Below are 12,862 nucleotides of genomic sequence, written 5' to 3'. Positions count from 1 at the left end.
CACTATGCAGCAGTAAAGATGGACACTTCATATGGAATAATCAAATTCATTTGTTATCTATATAACAGCATGTACTGCACATGGGGTTTTTGGTTAAAAACGGGGAAAGGTAAATAATTATACTAATCTGTTGTGTATGCTTTAAGAAACTAGATACACAAGAAACTAATAGTAATGACTATGGAGAGGGACTGAATTGGGCAGAAATGGATGTTAAGTCATGGAAAGGGAGGAAAGTTTGTAGCCTGAGAGCCCACAGTTGTTTCTTATCCATGTACAGTTAGTACTGACCTGTTCAGTGATGGCTGGGGAAATGCCACTGCTTTGTATTGGTAGGTGCCGGGTGAAAAAGCTGAGAAGACACTTAGGAAGCTAAGAATGTTGATCCAAAGAGGGGATTCCACTGCAGCTGACAGCACTCCCCTCCAGTCCCATTCCTCTTAGTAGAGGCTAGCATCCCATCAAGTTAGCTGAGTCATACCACACCTCCAGGCAGATTAAAAAAAAAAGAAAAAGAAAAAAGACACATAGGAAATGGACCAGAATTATTTAATTAGCTTCTTTGTAAGAAGTTTAGAACACTACTTTGTGAGGATAAATTCCGTTTGTAAGAGCAAACACAGAGCGGAGGTAGCCCTGGAGCTGAGGAACAGCTTTGATTCTTCGCAGAATTTGTGAGTCCACAGCTTTCTGATCAACCTTCCGCTGCTCTGTAATCTCGTATTTCTAAAGAAAAAGAAAAATCATAAAAAAAAAAAAAAAGGGCACAAGTACCAAACTCCACGTTAATTAAGAAATCCTACATCACAAGTACTCAAACCCAGGAATATTTAGAAGGCAATTTTTAAAAATTAAGTAATTTATTTTTATTTCTAGTTGTGTTAGGTCTTCGTTGCTGTGCACAGGCCTTCTCTAGTTGTGGTGAGCGGGGGCTACTCTTCATTGTGGTGCGGGGGCTACTCTTCATTGTGGTGGCTTCTCTTGTTGCGGAACACGGGCTTAGTTGCTCCGCGGCATGTGGGATCTTCCCGGACCAGGGCTCAAATCCGTGTCCCTTGCATTGGCAGGTGGATTCTTAACCACTGCGCCACAAGGAAAGTCCCTAGAAGTCAATTTTGATAATCCTCTCCTTGGAGGGCTGTGAAATACAACCTATTTTTAATATAATAATAGCAACCCTTGGGCTTCCCTGGTGGCGCAGTGGTTAAGAATCCACCTGCCAATGCAGGGGACACGGATTCAAGCCCTGGTCAGGGAAGATCCCACAGGCTGTGGAGCAACTAAGGCCATGCACCACAAGTACTGAGCCTGCGCTCCAGAGCCCATGCTCGGCAACAAGCGAAGCCACCACAATGAGAATCCCACGCACGACAACAAAGAGTAGCCCCCGCTTGGCACAACCAGAGAAAAGCCCACGTACAGCAATGAAGACCCAATGCAGCCAAAATTAAAATAAATATATTAAAAAAATACTAAAAATAGCAACTCTTATCCTTTTGTCTACTTTAATACCCAAAGGATAAATGATCGTAAATTCCCAACAGGACAGTAGTTCATGGAGTTTCACTAAAACCTCAGGATTCTGAGTTGAGCTCCTAGCTCCCATTAAGAACTACTGAATTTAGCAGAATCTGGAAAAATATTTCCCAGATAGTCCTCATTATTTACAGCTTTTCTTTTTCCAACAATTCTTAACCTTGTTTATTTTCACTCCCAAGTAGGAGAGCCAGAGCTATTAGAGGCAAAGACTGAAACAGCTTACCTCTCTCTCTGTGTCGAAGATCTCACCTTCCTGGTGCCTGGGCTTACGCAGTTTCTTCTTCTTGAAATAAGCATCAGTGAGATGTTCTGGGATTTTCACACCACTGATATCAATTTTGGTGGAAGTGGCAATGACAAATTTCTGGTGTGTTCTCCGCAGAGGAACTCGATTGAGGGACAGAGGCCCTAAGGGGGGAAAATATAGTGAGGGGGAAGGGGATGCAAAGATTCAAGAACTGACTGGATTTGAAGAAACCTGTTGAAGTTCTAACTTTTCTCTGGATCCAAAGAAATTCCAAACTGCTTTCTACTGTCAGCATCAAGGCTTTTTTCAAGATCTGTTTGTCCAAGGTTCCCCCAACCCTCAAATTTTAAAGTTACCCAGATTAGGAGAGAGCATAGTTGCTTATAGAGGTTGGTCAAAAATCACTGGCCCTTGAGGACAAATTTAAACTAAGCGCTGTTTTTTGGAGTAAACAGTTCACTTTTCCCCTATCCAGGAACTCCATCCTGGTGCCAAGTGGCAGACCAATTACAAGTCTTATGAAGGATGCATTCTTTGGAGTTAGTAGCCAACCATTCTGCATTTTAGGTGGCATTTATAGCTGGTGATATGTTGCCATGCAAACTTTAAATACCTGCTTCTTCAGAACTCCCGTGTACATAAGGCAATGAAATCGGGCAAAGAATCTCATGACACTGAAACTTCTGTTTAGGTGGGAGCAAAGTGTATACTTCAAGCATTTAAAAACTAACGCTTCAGGACTTCCCTGGTGGTCCAGTGGGTAAGACTCTGCGCTCCTAATGCAAGAGGCCCAGGTTCGTTCCCTGGTCAGGGAACTAGATCCCACAAGCATGCCACAACTGATCCCGCATGCCACAATGAAGATCCCACATGCCACAACAAAGACCAGGCACAGCCAAAATAAATATTAAAAAAAAATTTTTTTAAATAAAAACACAACCTTCAAAAGAGTAAATCCTAAGTTTTCATCACAAGGAAAAAAGTTTTTTCTTTTATCTAAATGTGAAGATGGGTATTGAACCTATTGCGGTAATTATTTCACAATATGTATAAACCAAACCATCATGTTGTACACCTTAAACTCGCAAGAGTGATGCATATAAATTATTTCTCAGTAAAACTGAAGGTGGGGAGACCTGCAAATTTCAGAGTATATTAAATCCAAGGATCTTCTTACCAGTCACAAGTAGCAAGCCACTGCTCAGCTGCTTCAGGAAAATGACCCTCTGTAGATTAAAAAGAAATGCTAGATGGTTCCACAAATTAGAAACTGACTTCTGAATTAATCAAATCACAGGTTCCTAAATTTGGTAAAAAAGGAAATTTCTACATATGTATGCGTGCAGCAGTTCTGGAAGTAACTTACCAAACTAATAACAGGGGTGACTCTAGGATACGAGCAGTACTTTTGTATGCTTGATTTTTAATGAGCAGCCACTACTTTTAACATTAAAAAAAACTAATACCCTTTAACTCAGTAATTCTATCCCTGCAAATCCATCCTAAGAAGTTAGCTCAAATACATAAACATTTTTGGGTACAGGGACATCTGAATCACTTGTAACAAGTAGTATTACCAATGACAGGAAATGGTAATAAGCTATTGTCTACTATTGACTAAACACGTTATGATAGTGACTGGGTTGTTGGTTTTGTTATGGGTCACTCTCACCTCTCCCATAGAACCTCTTGCTACTAACTGCAGTTAACACAGGTAAACAAATCCTATCCAGAGCGCAAAGTACTCCAGGTACTTTGGATCAAGTACTCCAGGTATCTCAAGTGTCATGCTCTGCTCACCTTGCCTCTGTGGCGCCCAGTGAGGATAATCAGAATGGTCCCAGGAGTGATGCTAGCGCGCAGTTTTCTCACATGCTTACTGAAGGGTTTTTTGCCGTGACTCAACAGCTTTCGAGGCACATCTTCAGTAGGATAATACCTAGGCTGGAGAGAGGCCATAGGTCCAACTTATTTAAATAATCTAATCAAGTCAGTAGAGCTGGTTGTGAGGTCAGTGAAACCTTCACTACAATCTTGTAGTTACTTGAAACACTTTATTCACACTATTGCATTTTCACTTCTAAGATTTTAAAGGTAGAAAAGACCAACGCTGCTTCAATAGCTTTACATGCAAAACATAGGGTGGAATCCATTTAACTGAAGGAGCTGTGTCCAAGCAAAGAGGGAAAGCATCAAGCAAGTTACCTTTATAAATTTGGAATAAACCAAACTTTAGAGATTACATGGCAAGCTATCATTATACACTGTTGTGTAGCAGTGATTCTTAAGCTTTTCTGGGGTCCCTGAACCTCTGGGGTCCCTACTTCTCCAGAAACACACGCCTGACACAATTCTGTATGTTATGAAAAAGGCATGGCTTGTTTTCCAACTCAAATTAAGTGTGTTCATATGCTTCACATTAACATGCATCACTTCCATCTTAACCACAAAGAATAAATTGTATAAAACCATACACATTAGTTTAGAGCAAGACTGCCAGTTCATTTATTGTAAAAATAAGACCCCACACAGGACTTCCCTGGTGGCGCAGTGGTTAAGAATCCGCCTGCCAATGCAGGGGACACGGGTTCGAGCCCTGGTCCAGGAAGATCCCACATGCCGCGGAGCAACTAGGCCCGTGCGCCCCAACTACTGAGCCTGCGCTCTAGAGCCCGCGAGCCACAACTACTGAGCCTACATGCTACAACTACTGAAGCCCCCGCGCCTCGAGCCTGTGCTCCACAGAGAAGCCCCCGCAATGAGAAGCCCGCGCACCGCAACTAAGAGTAGCCCCTGCTCGCCGCAACTAGAGAAAGCCCGCATGCAGCAACAAAGACCCAATGCTGCCAAAAATAAATAAATAAAATTTAAAAGAAGACCCCACACAAAGACTCTTTCGCTTATGACAAGTAACTCATGATAATCTATTTCTAACTGTATCATTTTAGTGGACGGTCTTGCTTTTACCACAAACATTAATACCTAATAGAAGAATCAGCTCACAAAACCCGTAACAAGAAGGAATCAAAGCGCCATTTTCCCTCTGGTGCAGTAATATTCAACTGTGAAGAGTGTAATACATCTGGAACAGTCCCATAATGGAAATCACAGAGCAAACCTTTATTTTTCACAGAGAAAACGCTGGGTCTTGTGCATGGTAAAGAGGGGCCAAGAAACACCCACTCTAGTGGACAAATGTTCTACAGGCCTGGTCGCATCCTAGGCTCTATGCATGGTAAGTCTCACAAAAACCCTGTGAATCAAAACTTTTTCCCCATTTTACAAGAAACAAAAGCACAGAAAAGTAACTCTACTTAAGAACAGTAGGGCTTCCCTGGTGGCGCAGTGGTTGAGAATCTGCCTGCCAATGCAGGGGACACGGGTTCGAGCCCTGGTCTGGGAAGATCCCACATGCTGCGGAGCAACTAGGCCTGTGAGCCACAATTACTGAGCCTGCGCGTCTGGAGCCTGTGCTCCACAACAAGAGAGGCCGCGATAGTGAGAGGCCCGCGCACCGCGATGAAGAGTGGCCCCCGCTTGCCACAACTAGAGAAAGCCCTCACAGAGAAACGAAGACCCAACACAGCCATAAATAGAAATAAATAAATTAAAAAAAAAAAAAAAAGTACAGTAAATAATAAAGCCAAGTTGCAAACCCAGAACTATCCTCCATTAATAATCCTCTGGTAAACATACACTTCTAAAACCTGAGCACACACACAAAAATCCTCACAGGAGGGCTTCCCTGGTGGCACAGTGGTTAAGAATCTGCCTGCCAATGCAGGGTACACGGGTTCGAGCCCTGGTCTGGGAGGATCCCACATGCCGAGAAGCAACTATGCCCGTGTGCCTCAACTACTGAGCCTGCGCTCTAGAGCCCGCGAGCCACAACTGCTGAAGCCCACACACCTAGAGCCCGTGCTCCACAACAAGAGAAGCCACCGCAATGAGAAGCCCATGCACCAAAAAGAGGAGCAGCCCCCACTCGCCGCAACTAGAGAAAGTCTGAGCGCAGCAACCAAGACCGAACGCAGCCAGGAAAAAAAAAAAAAAAAAAATCCTCACAGGATTCAAGCTTCAACACCCAAATTACAATCTCCTCCAAATCTTACCATTTTGCGAAGTTTAACCACCCGGGTACCACCATTCTTGTCACCACCAACTGGTTTTGTGACAGTAGCAAGAACCTTCACCTTCTTTTTCTTTTCAACCTAGCAGGACACAAATGCGTCAAAAAGTCAAAGGCAGACAAACATTTTAATGTTCAGACATAACGCTCAGGGCTTCCCCTCATCCCTTACCTTGGATTTAGCTGCTGAATACTTCCTCTTGTACAAGGCCTTCCTGGAATACATAGCCGATCGGGAATATCTGCCAATTCCTCTGACCAGGACAGGGTTTCGGCTGCAGTGGGGCTTCCCCTTCTTAACCTGCTTCACCTTTTTAGCCTTGCCACCAGCATCAGCCTTCTTGGCTTCAGGTTTTTTCTCCTTAGTATCTGGCTTCTCAGCCTTTTCACCCGCCATCTACCAATACATATATTTTTAAAAAGGCATTTCACCAATTATCTCATAGCTATACATCGACAGGCCTCCCAGACTACAAGTCCCCATCCTCCCTCTCCATCCTTTACATCCCTCCCACTATAAGATATAGGCCTTCCTCCAAATCGCCACACATCTGCAACAACATCCATAAATGGTTCACTTTTGGATTGTCTCCCCAATACAGTATAACCTTCTTGACGATTTGAATATATCTCACTACTATTATTTGTTTGCTACATATATTTAGAGGTCAAAAGTCCCTATTCCATTATTTCTGTTTTACGAATTAGAAATCCTAGACTTAGCTTTAACAATCTCCACAGCCAGGAGGCAGCGAGGCTGGAACTTGAAACCGTTTGCTTTCAGGACTTTTGCTCTTATCAGACTGTCTCACTCAAGAAATTCCGTTTAGGAGGCGAAGACACACACACACACAAATGGCCCAAACTCAGGCCAAACTGAAAAAAGCGCAAAGCCCAGGAGGCGACTTCCGGCCGCGGACGTGGGGAGACGGGAAAAGTTGCATTTGTCCTCAGCCTCAAATCCACAACGTGGCGGAGACAAGCTCGGCGTCGTCTTTTGGAACCCAGGTCCGGGATTCAGAGCGCGCGCCGCCGCCCTTGTCCCTGCTGCCCCACTGGACCCCTACGGATCCCTGTTTCCCTGGCCCAGGAGAGTGGCGGGCAACCGGAGCCCCGGAGCCTCTGCAGCATTCCACCTCACACTGTTCATGCCCCAAAGCACCCTCTTCGTGCCCCACCGTAAACCCAAGCAAGAGAAATGAAGCGTCTGGGAGGCCTCCCAAATGGCCCTGAGCGTGTCCGACCCCTGCAGTTGTCGACTTGATACCCTCCTGGTTAGGATGGCGAAGGATTGGGATCCTGAAATCGAGTCTTGCGGAGAAGCCACGCCATTCTTACCTTGCAAGATGGGAAAAAGAACTAACGCCCCAGCTTCCGGTCTATAAGCAATCACGGGAGGTGTCGTCTCACTTCCTTCCGGGTCAGGGGCATCATGGGAAATGTAGTTTTTCCTCGTTCGTACTGTATACAGAACTAATTTTCTCAATAGGAGGCGAAAGTGGAGAACTTTTTTCTGAAAATGCTTCATTTTATAGACCAATAGAATTCTCAAAGTACTTTTGGGAACCGGCATAAAGTTGAAACTTTTTATATTTGCTTACCTGTGCTATACAGTAGGAAAAAAGCTAGAATTTAAAATGAATAAAATATATTCCTGTTCTGAAGAACACACATACAAGGGAAAAGCAAACAGGTAAATTAATAATTGTAAGTTATTTCTTCTGGGAGATTTAGGAAAGTTTTGCAGAAGAGTTTGTTTTTGTGTTGGATTTGGAATAATAGATACAAATTTGGCAGATGAAAGTGGCAATTGGAACAGTAAATGCAAGAGGCATGGAGGCATCAAATAGCATGGTTGTTCATTTCCTCTACAAGCATTTCTGGCCACTTTGTACTCTGTTTCTTCATTTCTGAAATGGAGATAACCATATCTACCTCACAGGGTTTTTGGGAAGATTAAATAAGTTAATGTACATAAAATCACTAAGAATGGTATTTGATGCATGGTAACGGCTAAATGTTAGTTCTTGTCACCACCACCAGCATCACCATCTACATCATGGTTGTGGATAATGTAATGGAGCAGGACCCTGTGGGATCTTACTATGTGCCAAATATTCTGCTAATATTATACACCAGGGATAAATAAGAGCAATGCTGTATGCTATGTGCTATGTACTTAGAACTGTTCTATGAGCCTTGCTTTATTTTATTTAAAAAATAAATTCCAAAAATTCCAAAAATTCTATAGAGGATACCATTATGAGGAAACTGGGACTCAGAGAGGTGCAGTAATTTGCCCACAGCATGGATCTGATTCCAAAGAGTGCACTCTTAATCAATAGTCTGTAAAGATTAAAGAGCTGACTAATGAAGGTGAATAAGAGAGTTCTTTGCTCATATTAGAATTAAAAATAAGAATAGTTATTGTCTTTTGCAAAACAAACAGCACAGTATATCTTATAGTTTTTGTTTGTTTGTTTTTTAATTGCATCGAACCCCGTAAGGTAACATGTACACAATGTGACATCTTTTGGCTTGAATTTTCCATTCTCTTCCATTGCTTGTTGCTGGTGGCTAGAGCTTTTCACCTTGATGTATCCAAACCATAGCTTCCTGGCTGTATCCCTTGGAATTATGTAGCCTTTTTCTGGTTCTGGTTGACTGAGGATACAAACACAGTGATCAGATGCTTCTGAAAGCCTCAGAGATTTCAGTGGGATCCTTCAGACTACTGTAAAGGCAGAATTGCCACGTTTGCTGAAACATGTGACTTCTAAACATGTCTGCCTCCCATACAGATTAAGGATGAGTGTGATCTTAATAGGCTGCATGTTATACCTGTAACCAAAAGTGGGTTCAGCTGCTCGCCGCTCAAAAGCCATTAAAGAGGCAAGGTTAGTGAAAAGGAAAGCTTGCTTTATTTTGGATGCCGACAACGGGGCAGGGGGAGGGGGAGGGGGGAACTCCTATCCAAAGGGCCGACTTCCACCCCACCCACCCCTGACAATCAAGGGCAAGAGTTTTTATAGGCTGAGGGAGGGGGCTACATATAGAAACAGCACAATCAGCTCTGACAGTCATCTTGAAATGGGTTTTCGGTGGTCTGAACAGTGTCATCTTGATTGTTTTAAGTACACTTAATTCTCAGTTCCAGGGTTGGTTTGTTCCCATTTTCTTGAGGGCAATTCTCGGAATCATGGCAGCTTATGTCATGGCTACAGTCTGGTCATCATGTAGTTAACTTCTTCCACCTGGTGGAGTTTTAGTATCTGTAAGACAGCTCACAGGATATGGCTCAGAATATTATCTGTAGTCTTTGAGAAGGAACTAAAGGTCCTTGACTTTGCTTACGGACTAAACTATTATTGTTTTGTCCTGTTTGACTGATTTTCTTTGCTTCTGCATTTTCTCACTTCTCTGATTAAACTTATTCTTTGTCTAAAGTTTTTCCACAGACAAAAGGCAGGCTGAGGACAAGGGGGGCAAGGACCCTAGGGTCCTGCTCCGTTTCATACCCATTTAGGATTATTCACTGTCCAGGCATGTAATATTATCAAGGAAAAGCTTAGGCACAGCTCTTTTCTGAGAATGGGAATGTCAGCACCTTTATTTGTCCAGCTTCCTGAACAAAGCACCTCTTAGAAACTGCGACTTCAGAAAACGTATCACAGTGAATAAAGTGCAGAATTGTTTACTTGAGCCCCTCAAAAATTCTGACAATCTCAGAGACTTTCACATAGTCAATGCCCCAAAATGTTTGTTAAATGACTTGCCATTGAAATCAAAACATAATGAACACCCTCTTGTGTTTTTTTTGCGGTATTGCAACATTTAGCATTCGTTAGTTGGGAAAAATATCATCACTCTGTTATAAACGGTATGATTAAGCACCGGGTTTTGCCACTATAAAGTGCTCATAAATTTGTTCAGTGCTTTATTAATTACAAAGTAAACATTTTTGCAGACACTAAATCATTTTAAGCCTCAACACAACTACCCTATGAGGTAGGACTTTAAGATGAAAAAACTGAGGCTTGATTACAATAAATGATTTAGCCGAGGTCACACATACATTTACATTGAATCGTATCTCTTTGTGCTACAGAAAGACAGAAAACAAGTAGGCAGTTGTGCTGCAGAAAGGGTATTATCCTTCTAGCCGGGGATCACTTGCTATCTGATTTTGTGATAAATCTCTGCACGTGACTTTTCTTATTTATAAAATGGGGATATTGACAATATTAATAACTCCCTAAATTTATTTGAAGAAACTACAGTTATTTTTATTGAAAAATGTGAAAGTGAAATATTACATTTATTGCATTATTTTTCTAACATCTTTATTGGAGTATAATTGCTTTACAATGTTGTGTTAGTTTCTGCTGTATAACAAAGTGAATCAGTTATATGTATACATATATCCCCATATCCCTTCCCTCTTGAGTCTCCCTCCCACCCTCCCTATCCCACGCCTCTAGGTGGTCACAAAGCACCGAGCTGATCTCCCTGTGCTATTTGGCTGCTTCCCACTAGCTATCTATTTTACATTTAGTAGTGTATACATGTCAATGCTACTCTCACTTCATCCCAGCTTACCCTTCCCCCTCCCCATGTCCTCAAGTCCATTCTCTACGTCTGCGTCTTTATTCCTGTCCTGCCCCTAGGTTCATCAGAACCATTTTTTTTTTTTTAGATTCCATATATATGTGTTAGCATACAGTATTTGTTTTTCTCTTTCTGACTTACTTCACTCTGTATGACAGACTCTAGGTCCATCCACCTCACTACAAATAACTCAGTTTCGTTTCTTTTTATGGCTGAGTAATATTCCATTGTATATATGTGCCACATCTTTATCCATTCATCTGTCGATGGACACTTAGGTTGCCTCCATGTCCTGGCTACTGTAAATAGTGCTGCAATGAATATTGTGGTACATGACTCTTTTTGAATTATGGTTTTCTCAGGGTATATGCCCAGTAGTGGGATTGCTGGGTCATATGGTAGTTCTATTTTTAGCTTTTTAAGGAACCTCCATACTGTTCTCCATAGTGGCTGTATCAGTTTACATTCCCACCAACAGTGCAAGAGGGTTCCCTTTTCTCCACACCCTCTCCAGCATTTATTGTTTGTAGGTTTTTTGATGATGGCCATTCTGACCATGTGAGGTGATACCTCATTGTAGTTTTGATTTGCGTTTCTCTAATGATCAGTGATGTTGAGCATTCTTTCATGTGTTTGTTGGCAATCTGTATGTCTTCTTTGAAGAAATGTCTGTTTAGGTCTCTGCCCATTTTTGGATTGGGTTGTTTGTTTTTTTGATATGGAGCTGCATGAGCTGCTTGTATATTTTGGAGATTAATCCTTTGTCAGTTTCTTCATTTGCAAATATTTTCTCCCATTCTGAGGGTTGTCTTTTAGTCTTGTTTATGGTTTCCTTTGCTGGGCAAAAGCTTTTAAGTTTCATTAGGTCCCATTTGTTTATTTTTGTTTTTATTTCCATTTCTCTAGGAGGTGAGTCAAAAAGGATCTTCCTGTGATTTATGTCATAGGGTGTTCTACCTATGACATGACATGTTTGATAGTGTCTGGCCTTACATTTAGGTCTTTAATCCATTTTGAGTTTATTTTTGTGTATGGTGTTTGGGAGTGTTCTAATTTCATTCTTTTACATGTAGCTGTCCAGTTTTGTCAGCACCACTTATTGAAGAGGCTGTCTTTTCTCCATTGTATATTCTTGCCTCCTTTATCAAAAATAAGGTGACCATATGTGCGTGGGTTTATCTCTGGGCTTTCTATCCTGTTCCATTGATCTATATTTCTGTTTTTGTGCCTGTACCATACTGTCTTGATGACTGTAGCTTTGTAGTATGGCCTGAAGTCAGGGAGTCTGATTCCTCCAGCTCCGTTTTTCTTTCTCAAGATTGCTTTGGCTATTCGGGGTCTTTTGTGTTTCCATACAAATTGTTCTAGTTCTGTGAAAAATACCATTGGTAGTTTGATAAGGATTGCATTGAATCTGTAGATTACTTTGGGTAGTATAGTATTTTCACAATATTGATTCTTCCAATCCAAGAATGTGGTATATCTCTCCATCTCTTTGTGTCTTCTTTAATTTCTTTCATCAGTGTCTTATAGTTTTCTGCATACAGGTCTTTTGTCTCCTTAAGCAGGTTTATTCATACGTATTTTATTCTTTTAGTTGTAGTGGTAAAGAAGAGTGTTTCCTTAATTTCTCTTTCAGATTTTTCATCTTTAGTTTATAGGAATGCAAGAGATTTCTGTGCATTAATTTTGTATCCTGCTACTTTACCAAATTCATTCTCTCTAGTAGTTTTCTGGTAGCATCTTTAGGATTCTCTACATATAGTATCATGTCATCTGCAAACAGTGACAGCTTTACTTCTTCTTTCCGATTTGGATTCCTTTTCTTTCTTTTTCTTCTCTGATTGCTGTGGCTAAAACTTCCAAAACTATGTTGAATAATAGTGGTGATAGTGGGCAACCTTGTCGTGTTCCTGATCTTAGAGGAAATGGTTTCAGTTTTTCACCATTGAGAACGATGTTGGTGGTGGGTTTGTCATATATGGCCTTTATTATGTTCAGGTAGGTTCCCTCTATGCCTGCTTTCTGGAGGGTTTTTATCATAAATTGGTGTTGAATTTTGTAGAAAGCTTTTTCTGCATCTATTGAGATTATCATATGGTTTTTATCCTTCAACTTGTTAATATGGTATATCACATTGACTGAATCATTGCGTTCCTGGGATAAACTCCCCTTCATCATGGTGTATGGTCCTTTTAATGTGCTGTTGGATTCTGTTTGCTAGTATTTTGTTGAGGATTTTTGCATCTATGTTCATCAGTGATATTGCCCTGTAGTTTTTTTTTGTGTGTGACATCTTTGTCTGGTTTTGGTATCAGGGTGATGCCGGCCTCATAGGG

General features: G+C 41.5%; 1 protein-coding gene and 1 non-coding gene across 2 annotated transcripts; one reads left to right on the top strand and one right to left on the bottom strand.

The window, feature by feature from the left end:
* Positions 1 to 532: 532 nt before the first annotated feature.
* Positions 533 to 6,312, bottom strand: RPL6 (ribosomal protein L6). Its single transcript, XM_068562480.1, is given in 8 exon segments — positions 533 to 726; positions 1,763 to 1,947; positions 2,964 to 3,012; positions 3,587 to 3,730; positions 5,899 to 5,997; positions 6,088 to 6,135; positions 6,137 to 6,201; positions 6,204 to 6,312. Coding segments are annotated over 8 exon segments (852 nt in total). The 3' UTR covers positions 533 to 573.
* TRNAR-CCU (transfer RNA arginine (anticodon CCU)) lies at positions 2,529 to 2,601 on the top strand. The gene has a single exon. It is a non-coding gene; the product is annotated as a tRNA-Arg (tRNA).
* Positions 6,313 to 12,862: the final 6,550 nt, after the last annotated feature.

This window comes from Eschrichtius robustus, chromosome 14 (genome assembly GCF_028021215.1).
Source record: "Eschrichtius robustus isolate mEscRob2 chromosome 14, mEscRob2.pri, whole genome shotgun sequence".
In the NCBI taxonomy this organism is placed as follows: domain Eukaryota; kingdom Metazoa; phylum Chordata; class Mammalia; order Artiodactyla; family Eschrichtiidae; genus Eschrichtius; species Eschrichtius robustus.
This window is presented reverse-complemented; position numbering and strand designations above follow the sequence as displayed.